The 27,826-nt window shown below is 37.5% G+C and overlaps 1 protein-coding gene across 1 annotated transcript in view; it reads left to right on the plus strand.

Annotated features, from left to right (window-relative positions):
* The window catches only part of nek7 (NIMA-related kinase 7), a 93,879-nt gene that overhangs the window by 56,306 nt on the left and 9,747 nt on the right, over nt 1–27,826 (plus strand). The window contains exons 6-8 of the mRNA XM_079808551.1: nt 554–662; nt 3,194–3,301; nt 12,149–12,243. Coding sequence (XP_079664677.1) covers nt 554–662; nt 3,194–3,301; nt 12,149–12,243 — 312 coding nt within the window. The remainder of the gene's footprint in view (nt 1–553; nt 663–3,193; nt 3,302–12,148; nt 12,244–27,826) is intronic.

Below are 27,826 nucleotides of genomic sequence, written 5' to 3' on the forward strand. Positions count from 1 at the left end.
ATTGGCTAATTAATATTCTGTATCGGTCGATAAAACTAATATGTTCGAAACCTATTGTGCATCCCTGATGTAAAGATCATGTTGGCATTATCTAATTGCATTCTGTCAGATTCATTGAGACGTTTTTCAGTGCTTGTATGCCGTAATCATCCTAAGCATGTGTGCATCTTGAAAGCCTCGCTAAATGTTTGTTTCCCCATGAGGCTCTTGCTATACTCACAAACTTCAGATGTTTTCCATTGCAGTTGCTTCAAATGAAAAGGGAAGGAAAGTTTATTGAGGGGTTTCAATCTAGAGCCTGCATCAGATTATAGGCAAACCCAGAGCCCTTCACATCCATGGTCACCGCTTTAAACCTACCAGGAGTCCATGCTGAGCTTTTGGAACACTTTACATCTTAATATCCTTAAAAACAGGATGTTTCAAATAGTCCGACTGCCAAAGATATCAAGTAAAACGTCGATGTTCTGGGTTAACGAAGATTGCATGTGTCTATGAAAAGTCCCTGCCGCCAACATATTTATTTATTTATTTATTTGTTTATTGCCTGCAGCATTTCAAGAAACAAAGACGGCTGATTCCAGAGAAGACAGTATGGAAGTACTTTGTTCAGCTGTGTAGTGCACTGGAGCACATGCACTCCCGCCGCGTCATGCACAGAGGTACACACAAGTCTAGTGACATATACATGTAGAAACAGACTTTTAAGGGCACATATTCTACACTTAAGTGACATGGTATTGCATTTTTGTGTCAAAATTTCACCTACCAAAAAGGTTGATTTTTCTATTCTCAATAGTACGTATGAAGCACACAAATTTGACTGACCAACTTGAACCAACTGTGAAATATGCATTTGGAAGTCTTCGAGATCTCGTGCAAAATTTCGGATTGCGTGGATTCCTATTAGACTTAATTTTTTGATTTTGCCCACAAAAATTTGATGTACAGTAAATGTGACCCCAGTTAAAAAAAACTGCTTCTTTACCTTTAAGAATTAAGTATGTAAATAGAATGCGTTATGATTGGCTGACTGTGCCATAAACTCACACTGATGTTAATCAGGAAGGACTGATTTGCTATAGTTTCTAAGAATATATGTAATATATGAATAACTAGTTGACTAGTTAAATTAAAGTTGGCTTGAAACGGAAGTTTCAATACTCTGTTCTTCCCTATTGTAACGTATATCAAAGTGAAACAGCTTTTCGAACAAGAAAATATGTAGGACGGGACTTAATTTTGTCCATCGGGAATTGATTGGATGGTTGGATGGGTGTGGTTTGCTATTGCTATGATCACATGAGTGACAGGTTTCATGGTGATTTAATTAGGCTTGTGTTAGGTTCATCTGACCCCAGTCGGACAGATTTCTTAAGGGCGAGTTCTCATAATATACTTTCTGGTGTTCAAGCTTGACAGAGTGCCAATGTTAAAACATTAAAACCTACGGAAAATGATACACATAAACTAGTCAAACTACTAATCAAATATTCAGTTGTTGGATGACTAGTCGAACATCATGCTGTATCACTAATTGGGACATCATTGACACCCCACTACATCATCCTTGTGTTTTATTGATATTATGAAGAAAAAACTTCTCATCTGTTTCTCATCAGCTCTGAGACGAGACTCTAAGGTCTTTGCTATGCACAAGCTTGACCAGACACTCTGCCGAGCGCATTGCATCATCCTCTTGCCATTTGAAAACAAGCAAGATGACGCAACTGTCCATGTCGACCCGAGACCGTCTTCCCCAATTCCCATGTATTTATGCAACACTTGTTGAAGTATTGTAACATATGAAACCCGTGTGAGTGTATGTTTCGGTAAAGGTTACAGCAGGCCATGGGTTTACATTCACATCGTTTCCCTTGTTGATTGTAAACTCATGTGGCGGGATTTTTCACAGTGGTGGCAGTCGGTTCAGATCTTGTTCTACTTAAGCACCTGGCCTGTATGTATATGTTACTGCTGGAAAAGTTCATGTCCAGAGGTGTCTGACATCAAACACGAGCACATGCTTCCTGCACCGCCATGTCCTGGCTGGTCTCTTGAAAGTCATTTGAGCCAAGGTGATGTGTAATACCTTGCTAATGGTAACCTTTCCATTAACCTTTCTTAAACGTTTCCTAGCATTTATAGAGGCCGTTTTTGTTTGCTTTGTGGATTTGAATGAAATGTTTCTTCTGTCCGACTGGTGCGATTCCAGGATTTTTCAAAGCTTGTCATTCACAAAGTTAAATACTTGTCATTTAGGGCTCATGGAAAAAGGGTTTTGTTGCCACTGACAGTTTTATAATCGTTGATCATCCATTTTTATGCCTCGAAAACCTAAAATGTTTGTTATCGGTAATGTTCTACGTTGCACATTGATTTGCTGATTTGAAGAGATAATGTTATCTAGCTGTGAGATTATTGAAACTGCAAAAAAGACGATGAAACGATTTGATTTATTGATTTATTTTACATTTTGTATAATTTCTCACTTGCTGAAAATTCAGTTTAAACAGAAAATGGAAGACAAAAAAAACATTTGACAAAAAAAATATATTAATAGTATATATATAGTAATTAATAGTAATATATATATATATATATATATATATATATATATATATATATATATATATATATATATATATATATATATATATATATATATATATATATATATAAGTAATTAAATAATGTAACATTTATGTATTATTGGTCAAAAACAGAAGACAAAAAACCCAAAAGAATATAAATGTATTTACAATAAAAAAAAAAATATATTTTTTTTATTATTTTAATTCCTTCTATGTAAAGCACTATTACCCAGGGTCATTGTTATATTATTATATATTATATTTATATAATCTAATATAAAAAGAACAGTACAAATATAAATATTTCTTGAAAATATGAAAATACATTGCAAAAAAATATATATATCAGGTCTCACAAAATCAGAGCTACTCACCCGACTTGACCAGCAGAAAACCTTATCTTGTCTTGTCATTTTGTTAATAGTTTATAAAAAATTTGATTATGTTTTTAACTTCCAATCAGAGTACAGTGCTGCCAGCTCCGTTAACCCTCATTTTTCCATATTTAAGTTCATTCACCCCACCCCTTCAAAAAATGTGAAAAAGGCCACAGATTCATGATGATCAATCACTAAAACTCACTTTTACTCCGTCCACAGACATTAAACCCGCTAATGTCTTCATCACAGCCACTGGAGTGGTGAAACTGGGCGATCTGGGCTTGGGACGTTTCTTCAGTTCCAAAACAACCGCAGCTCATTCTCTAGGTAAGTGCTCCTCCCTCCAACCTCCCTGTCTGTTTCTTTCTGTCCTTTGTGGAAAAAAAAGAAAAAACGAGGATTGCATGCAGCGGAAAGGCCCTTTAATTACTCAGTAGGGCCCGGATGTGTTTCATTAGGGCTGGCTGTGAGCAGAACCATGTGTCTGTTATAAAAAAGCGCCTTCCCGACAGCCCCTGGGGCCAGTTGAGAGCAAAGCGTGCCAGTGGCTGTATCCATTTCATTGAGCAGTTTGGCCTTTCATGTCACCTTGACCCCACGACCACGCTCCACACATATGACGTCTGGATGAGTACAGGATCTTGAATCCCTAACGATGCTAGGCCAGGGCACCCTATGGTGACACAGCAACTTTTGGAGAAGTTGCCCGAGGAGGTGCAGGTTTTAACACGCCTTAAATTTGAGATGACCTGTTGTTTAAAATCTCATTTCAAGAGTATACAAATTTGTTAACAGCTTGTCTTCTGCTTTATAGACATTGTTATTACTAAAAAAGAAAATTTTCGCCATTAAGGTCAGACTTTTTGTGACATTTTAGTATAAAGTATCTTAAATCATATTTCTCTTGTCTAATCCACTCATTTGGCGTTAGGAGACGCTAGTATTGAGAAAGTCGATTATATTTATTATTTATTTAATTGAATGACACAATATAATGTACATTATAATGCAGTGATGCCTAAATTCACTTGTAGCAGTTGGTTTTAGTCCTTAGTGTTTTATTTTAAATTTCTATACACAATATTATATAATAATTGAAAACCCAAACCTTTTGGTCTAGGGACCAACATATCATTGAGACGCTCTAGCATTATGCTAGTGAGTTTTGGAGTTCTGTAAAAAGAAAAAGAAAAAATGCCTTAAATTAAGTACAACCAACTTGAATGTTTAAGTCATATCAACTTAAATTACATTAAACTGACTTTTAAAGATTCAATTAGTTGAATCTTGTATAACTTAATGTTGAAACTTGCTTAACTTATTGTAATGTAAAACTATATGTTGCCAACGTATTGATCATATAACTTTTAGAAGTATAACTTTTTGTGTATTTAGAATATTAATATGATCATATTTTGATCTAATTAAGCTTGTTGGACTTCTATTTCTGCATTTACAATTATTTGGCTATTGCTGAAAGGTTACAGTAAACACAACACAATTAGCACACCAGAATAGATGTAACTGTTGTCTTGTATTCAATATGAAATGCATTATGTATAGGTAAACTATGCATCTGTGTGTAGGAGTATAGAAGAATTTATGTCACCGTGATGATGAGTATGATGTTGGTGCAAACTCGAAAAAACACTGAAGATGTTTTGCAAGTGTCTAGAAATAACCTCAAGTTCGCAGTGTGTCTTGCATTGCATACTTCCAGCATTCACCTTTACTGAAAACAACACTTGTGAGTCAGGAAACGCATGCATCCTGAAAACCTGAACTCACAGCGCCCTCTACAGGACGCTTCGCTCCTAGATCCAGACGTTCGGCTTCTCTGGATGAGCTACAATCTCCGCAAGGGCTTAATCAGGGCTGTCCTTAATCATGTCTTAATGGCGCCTGCGTCACCTGGGAACCGGTGGATCCGTACGACCACATCATCCATTCGCACCTGCTCCTGGGGCCAGTGCCACACGATATCATTTACAGACTGCCATGTTAGGGATCCCTAACAAGGCTTTTTTAGGACCCCAACATGATTTATAACCGTTAATGCATTGTTGTATCATACCACCGCAGTTGCACTTGTCTTTTGTAGAGTTATATACCTAGCTACCTCCCTACCTACTTATTTATTTATCTGAGCGCCTGGAATTCTTCTCTCGGGATGTTTTAGTATTGACAGTAGGAATGTACAAACGAGCATAAAGACACCCAGGTAGGTACAGCGCACGTGAGAGAGGGAGAGACTCCTGCGGTTCTCTGTCACCTGTCCCGTAGGCTCAGGCTCGCCATACGAAGGCTGAAGGTTGAGCCGTAGCTGGGTAAGAAATTCATGAGTGTCTACATGGCAGGTTAAATTCACCCATGGGCAAAGAGACCTTCGATCTGAGTCTCCCTCAGGGCGGGCAGACCAAAGCTTCCCGCTCCCACTCCCGTTCTCTCTCGCTCCTCGCAATCGCTCCACCTCTCCCCCTCTTCTTTTCTCTCCCTGCATGGGGGCGGTTTAGGGTGGAGGGTGCAGGGTTGCTGTGGTACGGTTTGGGGGTTGACAGTTCAGCCTGTAATGAGACAAACCACCACGGTAGAACTCTAGGATGCACGTTGGATGGAGGTCCGGGAAGTGCCGTTCCACGGCTGTCAGTTCTTCTCTTAAGAAGCCGAGCCCTAGTCTTTTAACTCCGTCTCCGAGTGGCTCTGCAGCCCACAGATACAAACAAAGCTGAAGACTGAAAGAAAGAAAAGATAGCTTCCTGCCAGAGGCTTCCTAGCCTTTAAATTAAGCAGGGTGATGAGCTGAAAGGGAGGCTTTTTAAGGGGAAATCGAAACAAAAGAAAGTCAGGGAGAGATATAGCAATATATAATGGATAATTAAAATAAAGAAAAGCAAGTTAATCCCGAAACCCTCGTATTCTGCAGTTAACGCAGAGAGCATGTTAATTACGTGCTAGCGTCTCATCCGTGGGTTTTGAGGTGATGGGGAGATCCGTTCAGACCTCTGTGTCTGAGTTCTTTTAATCCCTCACTTCGCACAGTTTACACATCTTCTTTTTGTAATTAAGCATGTTTGTGTATTTCTGTGTAATTAGCGTACCGTTGAGAGTCTGTGGTAATCTCTCGCTGTACAAAAAAGGATCTCGGCCCATTTCTCAAAGACTGCATTGGAATGTCATAATTTATAATAATGGGAATGAATCCCAATGCAACTTAACGTTTTTTTTTTTTTTTTGCGTGAGCAAGTAATGCGCTTTTAATTTGACTGTCGGAGTAGTTGCTCTGTAGCGCTAGGCTTTTATGAAACTATTAGCATGAAAGAAGATCATCCTTTTCAAGTCTCTAATGATGGATGTCGAGGCACTCCATTGGAACAGCACAAATTTGATGACCCAGTTTTTTTTGTTTTCTAGTTATGCATGTGTTTCTTAGTATCTACAGTTGTGGTCAGAATTATTGGCACCCCTGGTAAATATGATCAAAGATGGCTGTAATCATCCCTTAATCATCCATCACAATGAGTAAAGCCAAAGAATATAGTTCTGATGTGCAGCAAAAGATTGTTGAGCTTCTCAAAATAGAAAGGGGCTGTAAGAAAATAGCTAAAGCATTGAAAATCCACATTCCCACCATCAGGGCAATAATTAAGAAGTTCCAATCAACTAAAGATGTTACGAATGTTATATATCGTCCTGATCAGTGTTGGGGACCGTTACTTTGAAAAGTAATGCATTACAATATTGCGTTACTCCCTTAAAAAGTAACTAATTGAGTTACTTAGTTACTTTTTAAGAAAAGTAATGCGTTACATTACTTTTGCGTTACACATTCTCACCTGGGCTGGGCTTGTTTGAAAAAAAACTTTTTATTTTTGTGCAACGGTAAAGACCTCTTACTACCAAAATTGAAATAATAAGCCCCAGGCTGAGGTAAAAATGAAAATTCACGCATGAACAGTAGAGGGCGCAGCTCTGCTGTGCTGCCATTCTGGATAATAGTAGGATAGGATGCAGGAGAAAAAAGTTTTACCAATAAAAACAAAAAAGCTAGTAATTTTCATCATCAAAGCTCAGAAGCAAGACATTGGTAAATTAAATATAAAGGTAGATTATGCATAAAAATAGTTGTTTTATTGAACATTTAATTATTGGAGGTTTGCATGGTACTCTGATTTTGCATTTGACTGATTTTAACCATTTTGAGGAGTACAGAATCTTTATTGTGCAAGTGAGATAAATAAATGCTCACATTTAGTCTGGAACTACAATAACCATCATGTTTACACACAACGCCTCTGCACTTATTTTTCTCAACATGGGGGCAGGAGAGCTGTCAGTCAAATTAATGTGAAAAAGTAACATGCGTTACTTTTTTTGAAAAAGTAACTCCGATATTTTGTTCTAAATTTGAAAAGTAATGCATTACTTTTCTAGTTACTTGGAAAAAGTAATATTATTACATAACTCAAGTTACTTGTAATGCGTTACCCCCAACACTGGCCCTAATGCACCGCGAGGAGGAGAGTTTGAGTGGCCAAAGACTTTCCAAGGATCACAGAAAGAGAATTGCCTAAAAAACAGATCAAACAACCCCTACATACCACATGTTGTTTGGGAGGGATTCAAGAAAAATCCTTCTTGCTCATCCAAAAACAAACTCCAGCATATTCAGTTGTCAGACACGACTGGAACTTCAAAATGGACCTGGTTCTATGGTCAGATGAAACTATAAAAAGAGCTTTTTGGCAGAAAACCCACCAGATGTGTTTGGTGCAAACAGAGATGAAAAGTACCCCATGCCCACGGTTAAAAATACTGCTGGATCTTTAATGTTGTGGGCCTATTTTCTTGCTGGAGGTCCTGGACATCTTGTTCAGACACATGGTATCATGGATTCTAGCAAATGCCAACAGATTAAAAAATCTAAACCTGGCAACCTCTGCTAGAAATCTTATAATAGGCAGTGGTTGGATCTTCCATCAGGACAATGATCTAAAACAAACATCAAAATCAACACACAAATGTGTCACTGAGCACAAAATGAAGCTTCTGCCATGACCGTCCCAGTTTCCTGACCTAAACCCTATAGAAAATGAGTGGGGTGAACTGAAGAGAAGCACCAACAGAGCTGGGAATCTGAAGGATCTGGAGAGATTATCTATGAAGGAATGGTCTCTGATCTCTTGTCAGGTGTTCTCCAAACTCATCAGGCATTAGAGAACAAGACTCAGAGCTGTTGGCAAAAGGACGTTGAAAAAAAGTATTGAATAAAAGGGTGCCAATAATTATGGCCAACGTGTTTTGGAGAGAAGCATTTATTGCATAATGTGATTTACCCCCACTTTCAATTCTTTTACTTCAATGAAAGGTTAGATTTTGGTGATTTTTTTTTTCTTGTCTTTTCTTTTTTTAAATAAAAGGTCAAAAGGATAAATAATGCAGATTTGTTTTACAGCCATATTTGATCATATTTACCAGGGGTGCCAATAATTCTGACCACAACTGTATGTTGTGTTTGAAGGTTATACTTTTTCACACCTCAAAAAAATGTATATGTTAAAAGTTTTTCTAAGTAGTTTAATAGAAGCAACTTTGAAATAGACCATTCGTAAGTTCATTCCCACAAAAAGTGAATCCTGAGGAGCCCTGTATTACAACTCCGGCTCGACCAATAGAGTGCGTTTGGCGGCAGGACTATCTGTTTTTTTGACCAGTGGCAGATGGGAGGAGTGTTTGGGAACCTGTTTCAAAACCGTTTGCAATTCTATTAAGTGGCTCTAGTGGTGCAGAAATTCACTTTAGGGATACACAACACAATATATTAAGTTCTACCATATTAGTTATCGAAAAATTTAATTGTGCATGCTCAGAGTGTGCCTATTTTTATATTTAGATTAGCTTTGCCATCTAACATTTACTTGGTTAATCTTTTAAAAACATAAATCATCCCTAGGTATAATCATGAATTTATGACCATTGAAATCAATAATATCAGATCCCACTGATGCCATTTGGAACTTCTCATAGGCCAACTCTTTCCTTTACTTCTATAAAAGAAAATGCTTTTAACGTAGGTCGGTTTGACACACTGATTGCATCATATGGCGAGACAGTAGGAGGGAAGGGCCACGTTTTTGCTTGTGTTTTTCACAGCAAGCGTTTCAACCTCAGCCCCGCTACCCGCCCAACCATCCTGACGCTGTTCTGTGTCGAGACATTTCACTTTGGCTCTTGTTCTCGCCACCTGAGACTTCTTAACGCTTTGTCAGATCTGAGCTGTTTGTGCCAAGGCTAAACTTTCGTAAACTGTGAGCATTTGTCAGAATGTTTTTTTTTTTTACTCTATTCTTTTTTTTCTTCTTTTTTTTTTACCCCTCCCCCTCTTTCCATCATCAATCTTTCACAGTGGATGGCTGGTTGGCCACAGTCACTGAGCAGTAAAGAGCTTGTCACGGCTTCAGGGAGTACAGCGCGGGGAGTTTGACTGGCCTCTTGGGTCTCGCTCTTCTGCCTGATGGCTATTAGTCACTGCCAATTACCCACAATTCTTTGCAGGGCCACAGACTAAGCGACCTGACGCTCTGCTCAGTCTCACGTCTGTCACGGTGCTATTCTCAATGCCTTCCAACATGTGCGACATCATGGCAAGTAATTTGTGTTTACCTCTGGCAGGTTTCCCAAACGTTTCCACTGTCTTCCATTGGTTGAGCAAACAGATAGTTCCACACCCTACTCACTTTATTGGTTATATTTAAAAACATTTTGAAGTACATTCAAACAACAAGACCAAACCAGTATGTGTTGGTAGTTAGCCGTCATGCATGAGCCCCGCGCTACAGTGTGAAATCATCAGATAGGACCTCGATTTTCCTTCGGCAGAACTGGTAGAACCATCGAAGACCGTTTTGGTACTGAGGCTGTTTTGGTTTTATCGAATTTCAAAGACAATCCTACGTACAAGAGTGGAGAAAGAAAGAAAAAACACGAGTGAATTGATTAAAGTTTCATTTGGCCATGTTGAATGGCTTCTGTTGTAAATCACTGAGGTTCTTTTATAATGAGAGGTGAATGAGAGATTTTAAATCAGCTCGAATGTAAACTGAGATTTTCATTCCCCAAAACTCATACTTGCAGTCTGAAAGCAGCCCCCCAGATCTCTAAACCACCTACATGCGTTCATGAACATTTACAGCGCTTGGCTCCATCTGTAAAAGTTGTTCTACTTATAATCTGAACGTCAGACTACTACTGTTCCCAAATTATACAGGTTTTGTTCATGTTAGTGTAACCTCATACATTCCAATTCAAATGAATGCTGTTTTTTTTTCATTGCAATCTTTTAGTAAATTGATTTGTTTGTATTGAGTGTAACTTCTGTTTTATGTTAGCTCCTTTCCCTTGGTGTGTTTTTAAAAAATATTGAAGCTAAATAATAAGTGTAAATGTAATGTTTGTTAAAATGTTCAAAAGTGGTAGCATTCGTAGACCGAATTTCGGACTGCAAAAAGAGATTTTTGAACAAAAGTGTATTTGTTTCTGTTTCTCATCTGGGTTTTTTATTGAAATCATGGTCATTTAGAACTGTATGTGCTGAATTTTCTGCTCAAGAAACATTTTAGGGATGGACAATATATCGGCCACCATATCAGTATTGGCCGATGTGTTCATGTTTTGATGTTATCATTATCGACCCAATAATTTAGCCGATATATTAAAGCCGATAAATAATGGAGTATTTCTTTCAGCTGAAACACTTCAGATGCACACTGTTCACCATAGAGACACCGCACATTTAGGCCACACCCACACCAGGGGGGAAAACAATCCAACGCTCTCCATTGACTTTGCATTGCGGGAGGCTGCCTCCTTGTCATTTCGGACTTATAACAAAAAACAGAACAATGTCTAAAAGCTGCTATGTGACAAAGTGTACAGCAAACAAGCTAAAAAACACAGAAATACGTTTTTATAAGCTGTCGACCCCAAAAAAATGTGCGTTTAAGGAGACAAAAGTGGATGCAGCAATAAGACATGAAGCATCAGCAGGAAGAATGGGTACATTTTGGGATCCTGACACTCAGTATGCCTTTGTGTGCAGTAAACATTTTGTCAATGTTAAGTCAAATATCCAAATGTCAGTTTTATGTATTATATTTCCTGTCGCTGATTACATTCCCCTCTAGTGGGTGTAGTTCTCAGTGTAATATAACATGTCACGCTGTCTCAATTGCCTGTATCCACTTTTGTCTCCTTAAATGCTCGTTTTTTTTTTTGGGTCAACAGCTTATAAAAACTTCTTTGTTTTTGGTTCTGGGTTTTGTTTATCTTGTTTGCTGTACACTTTGTCACATAGCAGCTTTTAGACATTGTTCTGTTTTTTGTTATAAGTCCGAAATGACAAGGAGGCAGCCTCCCGCAATGCAAAGTCAATGGAGACTGTTGGATTGTTTTCCCCCCAGTGGGCGTGGTTTTCAGATTATGACGCGTGTTGCTCCGTCTCTATGATGGTTTTGAATTGCTTAAAATATGATTGAAATCACTTCAAAAAAGAAGCGCAAGTCTGTCATATAGGCTACATAAAATGATAATGAGAACATTTTTGTGTTCTTGGGACATGGCTTTTAATGGTGAGACTTTTGTTTTTATAATCACGCTCTCAAAAATTATACAAAAATTTGGATTTAGATTTATCGGCCAATATATTGGTTATCTGCCTTTAAAAATATACAGTTATGGGCATCGTCCAAAATGTTGCATCTCTAAAATATTTTTTCTTATTATCAATGTTAAAAAACAGTTGTGCTGCTTGATTGTTTTTTCATGATTATTTGACGAATAATAGAAAGTTCCAAAGAACAGCTTTTAATTTGTAACATTATGAATGTCTTTACTGACCATTTAATGCATCATTGCTAAATAAAAGTGTACATTTCTTACAAAATTGACCCAACTTTTAAACAGTAGTGTACAAACTGTTCAAATGTATTTTCCCCCACACTGTACACACGCATCGCTGAGTTTGTTGTTAGTAACCTCTCTTTAGTCATCTAAAACTCCTCAGTCTGAAACCTTTGTCAATGAAGCATCCATGGATGAACTCCTCGCATAGCAAACCAGACAGCCTAACTCTCCCTCTTTCTCTCTGTCTGTCTCTATCTGTCTTTTTTTCTGTTCCAGTGGGCACCCCATATTACATGTCTCCCGAGCGAATACACGAAAACGGATATAACTTCAAATCTGACATCTGGTCGCTAGGCTGCCTGCTCTATGAGGTAAGGTATAGAAACCCATCCCATCACTCCCCCTTCCTCCGTTTATACAGCCCGGCCCTCCCCAACTCTCCCTTCCTCTTCCCAAGCTTCTGCCTGCACCGTTCGTCTCCTTTTGTGAGACGCAATCCTACACCTCGCGGTCTGTCATGAAAATTACAATATGGTTTTGTACTCTGAGGTAAATGGTCTCTGCGTAGGATACCTGGAGTATGTTCCCAAGCTGATGAGGAAATTTGAATGACATTTACATGTGTTTTAAATAACATGCACCGTTCTTGCTACGAAATGATACTGCCTGCTTTGATTAGGCTTTAATAGCATATGCTTCTCAAAGACACAGCGGACCAGGATCCATTTGACTCGGAGCAGAAGTTTTCTCTTCAGCCCTTAGTCTAAATTGAAGATGAAGTTATTAGGGGGTCAGTGTTTTTGGGCTGTACTGGGCCTTTTAAAGGACAGTTCACCCACAAATAAAAGGTCTTTCGTTATTTACTCACCCTCATTTAGTTCCAAATCTTTATGGCATTCTTTTTTCTGAAGAACATGAAAGGTACACTTTTGAGTATAGTAAAAGTCTTCCATTTCACTCTATTCTTCTTCAGTCATATGATAAACTTAAATTTAAGTTGTTATTCATTAATAACCTTCGCCTCCAGTCAGGTTTAGCAATGATTGGACCAATGATTCAGAGTTGAATTTGAGAACCAAATCAGCCAATTCATATATTTTGTGAACAGGACCAATGGATTTATAAAAAAGATTTGACTCACAAGAATTAGATTAATTCGCGAATTAGACATCACTACTTCATGCTTTCATAAATGCACCAAGAAGAGCTACAATGGTAAAGATTTTCAGTGTATAACTACAGATTTTGGTCTGTTCAGAAGAATGCAAAGCTTTGGAATCGTGTGAACCGTTTTTATGATGTTTTAATGTGCCTTTTTTGGGGCAGTTTGACGCTTTAAACCATTATATCACCAAATGCTTAAGGTAAATCTTTGATACAGTGAATGAGTCAGTATTTTTTTTAATATTCCAAAATGATTTTTGATACTTTGACTCAATTTACAGTTCATTTAGATCAGCAATAGATTTTTTTTTTTTTCTCAAACTTCTCAAACTTTTTGACTCCAATGACCCCCTTTCCCCAAGACAATATTCGAAGGCTAGGTCGATGTGTACCTCTGGTAAAAATAAAAAACTAAAAATACTAAAAATATTTTATTGGATTATTTAAATTCTTGTCCTATGGCAAGCCGTTTGATTTGTATTCATTCACAGGAGGAATTCTTGATATCAAAAAATCAATTTTTACTAGTTAAAATGCTAATTCTTGATATCAACAATTGAATTTCAACTAGTAAAAACTCTAATTCTTGATATCAGTAATTGTATTTTCACTAGTGAAATGCCACCATAGGCTGCCATTCAAATTCAATTGTTGATATCAGGAATTTAATTATTGATATCAACAATTAGCATTTCGTATATCAACAATTCAATTCCTGATATCAATATAATTTCAGATATCTAAAATGGCTTTCTTACTAGTAACAATCACATTCATAATATCAGAAATTAACATTGTCACTAGTGGCAATTAAATGATTGATATCAGAAATGTTGATTGTTGATATCAGGAATTGAATTGGTAATATCAAGAATTAAATTCCTGATATCAACAATTGAATTTGAATGGCAGCCTATGGTGACATTTCACTAGTGAAAATACAATTACTGATATCAAGAATTAGAGTTTTTACTAGTTGAAATTCAATCGTTGATATAAAGAATTAGCATTTTAACTAATGAAAATTGAATTGTTGATATCAATAATTAGCATTTTAACTAGTGAACATTGAATTGTTGATATCAATAATTGGCATCCTGTGAAATTAATAAAAGTCAAAACGGCTTGCTATAGTCCTAATGTATCTTAGACAAGCTATTTCAGACTGTAACTGGTAAGTAACTGGAAAGGAAAGCATTTCTCAATGAAACAATTAAGTTTAATTAATTTGAGGGGGGGGAAAGTAGCTTGGATATTTTTCAAAAATTCTCCTTTTGTGCTCAATGAAAGAAAGTATTTCTTTGAAATGACATGAAGGTGAGTAAATAAGAAATCATTTTAATTCTCTGGGGAACTTTCCCTTTAAACATCAGATGTTGCGTGAGTTCTTGCATAACAGATCTTGCGAAATTGCCGGTCCCTGTTCAAAAGTGGGCATTTTGTGTGTTTTTTTTTTTTTTTGGCTCTGGTTTCCTTGTAACCAGGTGACTGGGGCCACCTGGAATGGGTAGCAGCAATCCGTAAATGACACGATGCTTGATCCCGCGGGATGCACTGGCTACCGAAAACTGGTGTGTAAACACGCAAGCAGGCGCAAATTCACACTCGCACAGTGTGGAAATAGATACATTGTTAGTCCGGTACCCATTCTATCCCTTCAATCCCTTGAGTGTGTTTTTTCTCCACTTCGTCTTTTTGCCTCATTTTTAGGGGGGAAGCTAACCAGTAGCTACACCTCCCAAAGTGCCTGGGGCTGAAAAACAACCATCTGAGTTCACCGCTGCTTGGAGACAGTGTTTCTTGGCACTAATTAGTCTCCCATAATGCACCAGGCCCATCAGTGTGATCAGTCCGTCCTGCTTAGCAGTGGCCATGGGTCAGCCAAGAGCAGGGAGAAGGCAAACGGGGAACAGTTGTGATCTCTTAAGCTTCTGTTAAAGCCAGGTCTGGGCTCGGCCTCGAACAGATCGGTGCTGTCGCCCCCTGGTACACGAAGACTTTCATCTTGTCCCGCTTCCAGCAGGTCACGTGACCTGGAGGGGGCGGGGAGCTGGGAGATGATGAATTGACATCTGTGAGTGACAAATCTGATGATCGGCAAACCCGTCGGCAATTGCTGTGATGTTACTGTAAAGCTGTTTTTTTTTTTTTTTTTAGAACAATAACTTTGCAGTCTTTTTTTCATTATTATGAAGTTCATTTGATCATCATTTTACTATTTACTAATAAAATTAATATAAATATATTTTTTTAATTTTTGAGAAGTCAAATCACAACATTTTACAACCTGATCTAATCTAAAAAGGTGGGAAATTTTGTATAATTTTGAGTCCGTGTCGCTGCAAAAGTTGACTATGCTGACTCGTCATCTCCGCAGTATAGTGGATGCACCTTTAGAGAGAAATGCATGTTTCATACGATTGTTTTTGATTTAAATTGTTCATTTAAAAGTAGACATTTCAAGCTTTCTATAGACTAGGGATGTTAACAATTAATTGTCGATAATGCATGTAATCGATAAAACGTATCGATCGTCGATTAATCAGGATCATGCGCGTGCTGCTCAACCGCAAAACACGAGGAAAAATGAAGCGAGGGTTGTAATTTAAATGTTTAAACTTACATTTAAATTAAATAAAAAAAACTCCATAAAAGCCATTCTTTAATGTCGTCCACCGTCGTTTTGTGGCTTTTTTTTTTTTTTTTTTAAGTATCGGTTCAGGCAACATTAAGGCACGGTACCATTTTTAAAGTATCGATTTGGCACCGGTATCGTAAAAAACCCAAACGATACCCAATCCTAATTGTGAGTGTTCTATAGGGTTGGGCGATGTCCCCTAAATTGGTTTACAGTAAAAAGTTTACAGTAAAACATTGCGATGGTCGATGATATCGTTGTTTGGGGAGGGGGGATATTTAATATATATCTCTTTACATAAATACTATTTTCTACTTAAAAACTATCGTTTCGTTATTTTATTAACCCAAATAATGACTCATCCGCGCTAGGTTGCACGTGAGGGGAAAAAAAGCTTCCTTCCACTTAAGAAGAGTTGTGCTTTTTCTTGTTGTGCATTTTTGTGTTTTGCCACTTGGTGCCCCACGCGCATTTTTGCTGGGGATTATAAACGTTTCTTCCTTACGTTTGCTTATAATTAAGTCTATTATAACTATTCGCATCCTTTACTGTGGTAAAGTATAAAAACACTGTAGGACGAATACATTTTTACTTCAAATTTTATTTAACACAGTTTGTTCTTGTTATTAAACTTGGTAAGGCGCATCAAGTTTATTTGAATAGCGCATTTCATACACACACCTGTGATTTTAGTTTCATTTTTTCTGGCAGTGAATAATCAAACATTGCCTAAATGTCTTGACCCTGTGGAAGATAAAATTCGCTCTTCAGACCTTTTACAACAAGTGTTGCTTTGCAACATCAGGAGAAAACATGAAGACGAAGATATTCGAAAAGAAGGTCTATCCAGCTCGTATCCACATTCATCTCAAAGCGCAGAGTGGTATATGACGCATTTTTGCGGGGAAATAGTATGAAACAAATATTTTTTCTTTAGGTTACCATTATTTACTGGCAATCGTCTAAATGTTTTCTAGGCTGTAGTGTGTTTTTTTATTTTAGCACTTCCGTCAGTGAAACACGCATGCTTATGAAATGGATGTTTCAACCTCAAATTATTTCAAAATGTATATATATCTTGCATATCCCTGCTAAGTTTTTAAGTTTAACTAGGCTATAGAGGATTAGTGTTTGTCGCACTCACAACAAGACTCGCAACGGGGGGCGTGGCATCACGATGGTGGCGCTCCGTCGTGATGTCGGTCGGTCCATCAACACAACCCTAGTATACTCAAATAAAAGTAGTTTTGAATGATGTATTACTCTTATCTGTATGACCAGAAACGACAGAGCATTTTAAGTTATTTTTGCTGTTATCAGGAGTAAATGCAAGTGATGTCTGCACACTTGCATATATGCCAAATAATACAGCACATTTATCTAGGTTAATGTTACAGTGAGCGGCCATGTAGAGTCACTAACGTTAGGCTACTACTTGCATGTTTCAAATGATAAGCCATATTTGAGATCGATAAATGATAGGCGAACATTTGGATTTCCTGACCAAAATACCACATGGACCAGCCGTGTTAACAATGTGTCCTGTGTGACTTCGCCACTTCCTGTGGACTTTTTCTGCAACTAACCGACTAATTAAAATGTGTCCTTTTCTCGTCAACCAACATTTAGTCGACTATTAGAGGGCAGCCATAGGATTTTCAAATAATTTAATAGATGGGACTAAAAGATATTCCATCATATAATTTGACCTGTACATATAGGGCCATATATTTTTTGTCCAGTTTCATCATTTATTTTGGTCTGTGTGTAAACATTGTCTAAGTAGACAATCGAAATCTGTCTGCTGTGCTCCACTGCAGTGCTGAACTGCTGAATTGGTAATTTGCAGACTTGTGTCATCTTCCATTGATCCTCATTGATCTATTTTGTGTGAAAGGCCTATATCTGTGCATGTAATTCCTTTATTCTGAGAGCATGAATCTTTTAGTCGATCTGTTATGGGGGATACGAGGTGGGTGGTGGGCGGTGGAAGCCGTTGAGGTTGCGAGCGAGGCCTCGATTGAAAATCATCAATATCTGTGCATTGTATTCCTCCATATGCATCTGCTATTCCGTTTGATGCTGACGCTCTTGGTTGGAGCTCATTTGGTCAGCTGATGTGGCTTGCCGGCCATCCTGTGATGAATTGGAGGGGTGCAAGAGAAGGCCAGAGTTGGGGTTGACTCCCAAATGGCCTTCACGGCAGACAGGACACGTGCTCTCTATGGCGCATCGGTCAATAGCACTGCACTGTACACACCGCAGTTCATCTGCATTATTGACAGCTCTCGGCAATATGGAGAAAATGTGTGGTTTTGTGGTAGGTCGAAGAATTGAGGGTCATTTGATCTAGTTAGGTGTTTAGTTGGGTAATATTTTGACCATTTAACAAAGTAGGCAAGGCAAGTTTTTAGTAGGCTAGACGCTAACTACTATTAAAGTTTATACCAAGTTTTTGCACTCCTTCTCTTTAGTTACTTCCTGAATATTTTGTATTTTTAGCATTATGTTTTGCAGTTAATAGCATTTACAAGACATATACACTACCAGTTTGGAAAGTTTTTTTAATGTTTTTGAAAGTAGTCTCTTAATCTCACCAAGGCTGCATTTATTTTGTCAAAAATACTGTAAAAAAAAAAATAATAATAATAATTTATTCCTGTGATCAAAGCTGAAATACTTCAGCAGCCATTACTTCAGTCCTCAGTATTACATGATCTTTAAGAAATCAATCTAAGATGATTACTTAATTAATTATTAATACATGTATGTAACAAAGGCACATTAAATTGATAAAAAAAGACAGTAAATAATTGACATTTATAAATAAATATTACAAAAAGTTCTATTTATAATAAATGCTACTCTTTGATATGCCAGTACAATAAATATGTATTTTTTAAATACTGTCTTTAAGTTGTTTTGACATTAATTTGGAGAGAAACTCTGAAATTATTATAATATAAATATTAAAACTCTGATGTTTTTAATCACAATTAATTACAGAAACATTTCAACTCATTCACTTTAATCAGTGTTACTTAAGTATTTACTATTTAAGGATATTTTGAATTAGCCTTAATCTTACAATTTTTCGGTTTTCTTTTTAGTGATTTCCTGTACAGACACTTTTTCTGGAGTCCTTTCATAGATTTGCATATGCAAATTGTAATGAATCATTTAGATGAATCAATCAGTGAGCACATATTTTGGTGAATCATCATCCCCACCACTACTGTTCAGTGATTTCGCCTTTTAGTTGACTCCAATTTAACCTTGAATCCGACCACAAATTTTTTATGGATACTCTTCTATATTTACCTTGCCCCAACCATCAAGACCATTTCCTGTGGCTGTATTAGCCTATGATCCCCTAACCCATCCTTGGAGCACTCGTGCAATCGGTTTTAGTGTTGGGTTTTATGACGCTGAAAATGAAAGGATCGTCTCGAGCTGCCCAGATGGCCCTCTCGGTGTCCTCGCCGTTTCCGCCCCGCACCATCTCCACTCTCTATTAAAGACAGACCGAGTTCATATTGGTAGATCTCTGCCATTACGGTCTGGCTCGGCCTTTTGAAGTCCTCTTAAAACTCTTCTTAATAGCCGTTCTCGAAGGTGTTTCGGATTTATGTTGGCATAAATAAGAGGGAGAGACCATTGCATCTCCCTTCATCGCAAAAACACGAGGCCAGTTTTCCTGCTCCAGGTTTTACAATTAAAACTGTGAAGTCACATCTTCATTTACGACCATGTGTTTTGAGTAGAACATCGGCGATGAGAACTGAATCTGCTAAGTGTGGTTGAGCGTTAAAAGTAAGCAGATTACCATGCGCACCGTGCAAGAAGGGTGTTGCATTTTTGATATGTAATGCTAATGATATTCTTTCATTAAATAAGAATGCTTAGTCCGTAGTTGGCGGGATGCAGCATAGCACTTCGTTTTCAGAGCTCGGTAAGTTTATATATTCAATTTTTGCAGTATTTTTGCAGATTTTTTTGGGGAAGTGTTATCCCACACCTGAATAGTAAACATCCATCAAGCTAATTAAACCCACCCCGCATCCTATTCAAATATAGATTACCCAGTATACCTTGGTGTCTTCTCACCACGGATTTCAGATTTTAATTTGATAGCTTAGTGAATTAATTTGGCCCAACCGTGTACAGCTGCGGAATACTCATGTTCTTTAAAGACGCTTTGGGAGAGCGGCGTACGTGAACGGCAGCATCTCGGAAGAACTCTTAACATTCTGATGAGCAGCCGCGCCCATGTTTTGCTAATGATGCATAAAACCGAGAGGCGCTCCACAGTCATTCAGCAAATTTACAAACAACACGTGTCTGAAAGTTTTCTGCTACTAAAAGGAGAGGTGATTTTTCTCTTCTCGTTTGTTCTGGAGGAAAACCCAGAGAGCTTAAACATCAATGTGTGTGTAGGATAGGCGTTTGTACAAGTCGGTTTGTGGCATCAGACGGGGACTTTTAAAGTCGCAGAATATTGATTCATATTTAATTGTGTTCCTTCCTTATGCCTGCACTTCCATTTGATTAATATATCATTAAAGAAGAGTGCGAGAAGGATGAGCAACATGAAATAATGATGGTTTTCTCACACTTGAACATGACTCTTTTCATACGCTACGCCCTCTTCCATGGCTCCTGAGATCCAGGACCTTCTCTAGGAGTTTAATTGGCATGCAAAGAATTCAACAAAGTGCAGAGATCAATATTAAAACAGCCCCTTGACTGAGACGTTCTCTATGAATTCTGATACATTAAGCCAGTATTTATTTTCATGTTATGGCTGATATGTGATCAAAGGCTGACTTTAAAATTTGATACTATTTTGTCAAAATAAATAAATAATAACTAAACTAAAAACTGAAATTGATCATTTCTAATGTTACAAGTGAATGTAAGCATCATGCCATGATAATGTATGGTATGAAAAATGGATCGAAATTTGCTAAAGATTACATTTAAAGGTACAATATGTAATTTTTTGCCACTAGAGGTCGCTTATACAAAACAAAGTCGTAGCTTGAATTATGGGAGCTGTTGTCTTCACCTCTACAGCCGGTGGAAAAGAATCCGACAGGATTCGGGCAGAAATCATATTCGTTGATGATCTAATGTAGATAAAAGATTTATTAACCTTACTGTAGTATGAAGCTGGGTGGGGATAAAAGCCGTTGGAGCAGAACGAGGCCGCTAGAGCGATTGCTAATGAGAGACAAGCGCGACACACGGCTTGAGAGCAGCTGAGCTTTTATTATGCCACAGACGAGCACTGCCGCAACTTCCGGTCATGTGTATGTGGGGTAACGCACCACTTTAGAGCTAGATCGATATTAGGCACTGTAAAGCATGGTACTCACGGTAAATCAAGAAAACGAGATTTAAACAATAAGACTAACTGTGTTGAGCTATATAACAATGATTAGTTTTCTGTCGATGAATGTTTCCAAACAGTTGCTCACCTGTCTAATAAAACACTTAATATATTAAAGCGTCTTTGGTGTTTCCATGGTTTCTACAAAATAAAACCGGAAATCGAGGGCAATGCGGATATGATGTCATTGATGATGCCCGCACACTATCCGTGTCCTGGTAAAAAAGGCTTATTTCTCCGGATTTAAACATTGTTGGAAGCTTTTGGGATAATTTAATTTACAAGTCAACAAGATGTATAACATTGTTCTAGTGGTTACAAAAGTCTTATATAATGTGCCTTTAATCTAAATGTAAATGATCATGCACATCATTTTTGACCGATATGATAAAAAAAAAACGGACAAATAATATCGGCCAATAACCAATGTGGTACCGATATGTATGTGTCCCTAGGTACTAGGGGTGGGCGATTATACTGGTATAGACACGATTAACCAGTAGAAATTCGTCAACTGGTTGAGATTTTTGACTATCGTCTCTATTGTGGTTACGCTTGTGACGTTGCTGTGCTACACGGTCACAAAAGCTTATCCCTTGCATGAATTTTTAAGCATTGCGGTTTAACAATAAGCAACAAAAGAGAACTTATTGGGCTTGAACATTGGTCAAATATACATACCTATGTGTCAAAGTGACCATGTATTTGCAAGTAAACACGTTCATTTCTTAAGTATCTTAAGTGAACGTTAACAGTTGAGAAAGAAAACGCACAAGTATATTGGATCCATGCAGTCACTCTTAAAGTGACAGCATCCAAATTTACCTGCTGTAATAATTGATGTTAATCAAACAAATGTATATTTATTAAATAATAAATGTATATTTAATTTAAGCAGTAAAGACAAATGCATTGTTTTTTTTTTATACATTTGATTACTTTATACATTTTATGTAGTATTTCTAGTGCTTGAACTTTTTTAGGTAGTTTCATTTGACTTAGTTCTATTGTAGTTTTTATTCTTTGCTTTTTCTTCATCACAGTTTACTTGTCTTTAGTAAGCTTGTTTTTTCTCTTCTTTTTTCTAGTATTAGTTTTTTAAATGATATTGAAAATGGGGATAAGAATTATGAAATTTTGATATCACAACCTTATTTAACCCCCTCAAATCAGCCGCCGCGCCAGCGCGATCAACTCGTTTTTTTTCTTATCAGTGCCAAAGGGACTCAAATAGCTGTCATTTTTCATTTTTTCTTTATCATTCAGGCAAGTGTTATACATCATTATAATCTGTTAAGTTTAAAAAAAAAAAATTGTACAGTCACAAAAAAACTAATTGTGCTTTTTGTTAAATACAGAAAACAAACATGATGCGCGATCTGCAGCCTGTCTAAGACGTTCATTCAGATACTCTTCAGAAAAGGAACTCTAGCTTAGTGAATACTTGTCTCACAAACGTTGAAATGTCAGGTTTTAAATACTGTTAATCACATCGAAAACAAATATTCTGTGTTTATGTAATCTGTCGTTCGCGAGTGTCTCATTATCCGCTAATGCGAACATGCCCACGGATCGCGCATTCTTTTGAGATTCAAATACTGAGGCGATCCAGAGTCGACGCCCACATCAACTCAAATAAACACATCAAGTGTAGTGCTATACTTGAGCTATATCGTTTTGAGACTCGTTGAGGTATAATCCTGGAATAATTACATTATTATAAAATACAAGCATGTAGATACATGTTGCTCACGTATTATGGTAGCCCAGTTTGTGCTGAACACAGTGTAATTGCTATTAATATGTTTAGAAGCAACTGAAAAAAGCACAAATGTCAGAGCATGTCAACTTCTAAAGGGCCCCAAAACAGCTCAGACTCCAGAGGGTTAAAGTAAAAATAACCATATCGTGATGTATACCGTTATCGAGATGTAGGATTTTGGTCATATCGCCCACCCCTGCTAGGTACAATGGTCCACGCTAAAAGAAAAAGTATATAGAAACCATTTACTCAATGACAGTAGACCTAAGTGCAATGCTGTAATCAACACTTTGTTGAAATAGTAGCAGCCGTAATCTCAGTTGTTTATATTTTGATTGTTTGCAAACTTAATTTTGTAGTTTCAACGCTGCCACGGTGGGTCAACTAGTTTTCTCTTTTGTCTATACAGCTTTAATGGTTGAGATATTTGAGGTTAACTCTGTAGTGTATTGAGTTCCAACAAATAAAGGAAGTATGGTAGCAAGCCAGGGTGGTCAGGTTGTATTAAAGTAGGAATCAGAAAATAGTCTGTTTTTGTCTTCCTGTCTGGGTGGCCATATGTGGTTATGTCTTTCTTAGTTGTTTTCAGTTCCTGTTGTTGTGATATTGTGAGCATCTATCTATGTGTGTGTGTTTCTGAGCAGGCGTGTTGGGTGTGTATTTGTGTCAGCGCAACCACCATGTTGGTGGTTGAGATTCTGTTTAAGTATGTTCCTCTGAGCTTTGGTGTCTGTGTGTGCGTTCCCCCCTCTTTTGTGTGTGCATGCGAGTGTGTAAACGTGTGTGTCTTTCGCCACCGTGCACCGGTAGCCGGAGCCCCGCAGACAGACAGCAGGCCAGCGTGGTGCGGGGTGGACTCCTCTGGAATACCAATGAGGGGAGCTGCTGGGCTCCGGGGGTCAGGGAGCAAGTCAATCATCTTGCCCATCGCCTGGGCGCCCCGAATCAAATTAGCCTGAAAAATTCAGGGGCCGGGAGCACGGGGCGAGCAGCTGTCAGGGCCAAGAGCGCCCAGGCACTAATGAACCAGATGAATAGTGCAAAAACTCCAAAATAAAAACAGGACAGTTGACATTTTTCATCTGTCAGAAGCAGAAGATGCATGAAAATATGGTGGTCCTTGTTTAACCCTTTGCTGGCTACAGCTGCTACTTGGCCCTGACCCCCCTCTGCGGCCACACTTCCACAGGTAGGCACACCGCATGTAAACAGTCAAAGCCGCGGCTGCGTTTTCATCTTGCTAAATGCCGTTCTACAGTACTGCACGTCGCAATTATCTTGAGGAACTCTTCGCAAGAGTGGCGGCACACTGGCAAAACAGATGTTTCTATGAAATGACACTATAGGTTTATCATCTTAAGAAAAGAAAAAAAACACCTACCCTTTTGTTGTGAGGAATTTTTTCCACTGGAAAAACACACCAAATGTAGTCTGGTCAAAACACACTCATTGACAGAGCCCATTACTGTTTGAAAGATCTAAGGGTTTTCAGTAACAACCTGTGTGTTTTAAGAAACCAATCATACATGGGTGTTTTTTGTTTTTTCATAAGTTATTATTAGTAATTTTAAGTAATTTGATCATTTAATCTTTTTTATTATTATTCATTTGTCATTGTTTTTATATTTGTATGACTTATTTCCTTGCTCTTGCAGTACTTGCTATTGTTGTTTAATCTTATGATTGTGTTGTTTGAAGGGATTTTTGTCTTCACGAGTAGGAGATGAGAGTGTCTCCATTTCAAGGTTTTTTGTCATCACAGGACAATGTTGTGAAGCATTTTCCATTGTTTTCCCATTGGTAAAATGACACTTGTTGGAATTGTACTGGTAAGACGAAGTGTAACATTTAGACAAAGTCAAGGCATTGAGTAGTGTAACATCTAGATGAAGTCTGAGCATTGAAACATATGCAACTAACATTATTCAATAAACTCTGCTCTTTTTTTTATTTTATTATGATCACTTCGTCTCCTGCTGATAGAAGACTTATATCTTCTGGCAGGGCTTTGCCGTCCGGTGTTGAATTTATAACTATTATTCTATATCTATTTCTGACGTGGAGATCCATCCAATCTAACATGTCACACGCACATCCACACATTCCATCCCCATAACTAATGGAGCAAATGCATTGCCCTTTGAATGCTAAACATTTATTTAAGAAAAAAATTGTTTAATGAGATGTACGTATTTATACTGTATATACTAGTGTTAATTTTGTCAGCTATTTTTGTATTTATTTAGTCTTAGTCTAAGTCCTGTGTCAAATGTACTTTTTAGACACTGGCCCCATTTCACAGACAAGGCTTATATTAGGCCTTAGTTCAATTAGGACATTTTAGTAGCTTTAATAAAAGTTGCTTAGAAAAGCACATTACTGATGTGCATCTTGAGACAAAACAATGGCACTGACATATTATGATATATCAGTGCAAGTTGCTTTCAGTTAAAACAGCTCAAGTATGCATTTTAGTCTGGGCTTGAGCCTTGTCTGCGAAATCAGGCATAAATATCTGGATATTTTAGTCAATGAAAACTTAGTCATATTATCATCATGCTGCATAATGGTTAAATGAATATTATTTTGTTCAAAATTATAATCACAACGATTGTTGTCAATTAAAAAAATATATTTTTACGTTTCATCATAAATATTGCACTTTCACATACAGGGAGTGCAGAATTATTAGGCACGTTGATTTTCTGATCATATGTTTTTTCCAGGCACATTTGACCAATTCCAAACCACAGTAATCCTAATAACTACTATTGATTTAGTATTTAATAATGTATAAGTGATATATAATTGTTCATGAAGGCTGGAAATAAAAAACACCTTATATTCAGGTGTGCAGAATTATTAGGCATGTTTTCTTTTACAGATAAATTGAGCCAAAAAAGAGATTTAACTCAGACTGAAAAGTCAAAAAGTATTAAATGCCCATGAGAAGGATGCAATACTAATGCAATACTAGACATTGCAGTTAAGGCATGACCATTGGACAGTGAAATGCTCGTTGGGTCAGCAGGATCTGACAAAAACAGGTGGTGAAGAAAAGACACCTGTTAACTGCAAAAGAATTAAGAATTAAGGTGAAGAATTAAGGGTGAAACCATCAGGAACCCTTTAGTCTCCAGCGCCACCATTTTCCAAAGCTGCAACCTACCTGGAGTCTCCAGAAGTGCAAGGTGTCAGGATCTCAGAGACTTCCGTTAGGTAAAGAATCCTAAAAAATGACCCCCACTAGATAAGAATCACAAGCTGAAGTGTTGTAAAATACATGAAGAAGGTTTTTTTATAGGCTTTATGGACAGATAGGTTGAGAGTGACTCTTGAAGGACCAGCACCACATCCTCTAGTACCACTGTTTGAAGAATTCATCTTCCAGAATCTGGCAGTACGTTTTGGGAGTTCATTTTTAGTCCATCTCTGCAAAACGGACTTCAGGATGGACTAAAATGAACTCCCAAAACGTACTGCCAGATTCTGGAAGATGAATTCTTCAAACAGTGGTACTAGAGGATGTGGTGCTGGTCCTTCAAGAGTCACTCTCAACCTATAAAACCTATAAAGCCTATAAAAAAGCAGGCTTCATGTATTTTACAACACTTCAGCTTGTGATTCTTATCTAGTGGGGGTCATTTTTTAGGATTCTTTACCTAACTGAAGTCTCTGAGATCCTGACACCTTGCACTTCTGGAGACTCCAGGTAGGTTGCAGCTCTGGAAAATGGTGGCGCTGGAGACTAAAGGGTTCCTGATGGTTTCACCCTTAATTCTTCACCTTAATTCTTAATTCTTTTGCAGTTAACAGGTGTCTTTTCTCCGCCACATGTTTTTGTCTGACCCTACTGACCCAACGAGCATTTCACTGTCCAATGGTCATGCCTTAACTGCAATGTCTAGTATTGCATTAGTATTGCATCCTTCTCATGGGCATTTAATACTTTTTACTTTTCAGTCTGAGTTAAATCTCTTTTTTGGCTCAATTTATCTGTAAAAGAAAACATGCCTAATAATTCTGCACACCTGAATATAAGGTGATTTTCATTTCCAGCCTTCATGAACAATTATATATCACTTATACATTATTAAATACTAAATTAATAGTAGTTATTAGGATTACTGTGGTTTGGAATTGGTCAAATGTGCCTGGAAAAAAATATGATCAGAAAATCAACGTGCCTAATAATTCTGCACTCCCTGTATAAGCACAAATCAAGAGAATATCAACTCATATGCGTGGTTAATTTGACCTCATTTAGTTTCCTTTTACTTGTAAAAATAAATAGGCTATTTGTCATATAAATGAACACTTTCTATGTTATGAAAACTAGTAAAACAAGAAACTTCTTTCAAAAATTCTAATTCCTAATAGGCATCCCAATAATTCCATATTACATTCATGTTTTCTATTAAAACAACAGCAAAAAACAGTTTGCATTGTCATACAGAGGGTTGCTTAAGTGGATTTATTCAGTAACCACAATCGCAAACAATATAGTCGAGATTCATGTCTGGATTTATTACAGATCATCACTGAGGAGGTTTAATGGCAGATTTAGTCACAAGCGCCTCGTGACAGAAAACAGACTGACTGACACTTTTATTTAAGCAGATTTATTATTATCTCAAATGGAGACATTCTAGTCTTGTCTTTTTCGTCAACAATATTGCATGTTGATATAGTCACAGTTATCATTTTATGGCATTGGTGTCCTCTCGTATTCAACCTCATCTTAGACCATTTTTTTTACTAGTTACTGGAACCCCACAAGGAATCTCACAGGCTAACCAAACTCACACTTGAATGCAAGTGTGAATCCTAAAAATGTCACTTTGGTTATAGAATTCAATTATCACTCTTGATTATATGTCACTTGATCATATTTTTGCTGCTGTGTGAATGCAGGCATTGAGACTTGTGGTTTCTTTGGACTTGCTCACACACAACACCTGAGCATTTTCTTGGTGACTTTTGCTCTGGCACATTTAG

This window comes from Gobio gobio (genome assembly GCF_949357685.1).
Source record: "Gobio gobio genome assembly, chromosome: 24".
In the NCBI taxonomy this organism is placed as follows: Eukaryota; Metazoa; Chordata; class Actinopteri; order Cypriniformes; family Gobionidae; genus Gobio; species Gobio gobio.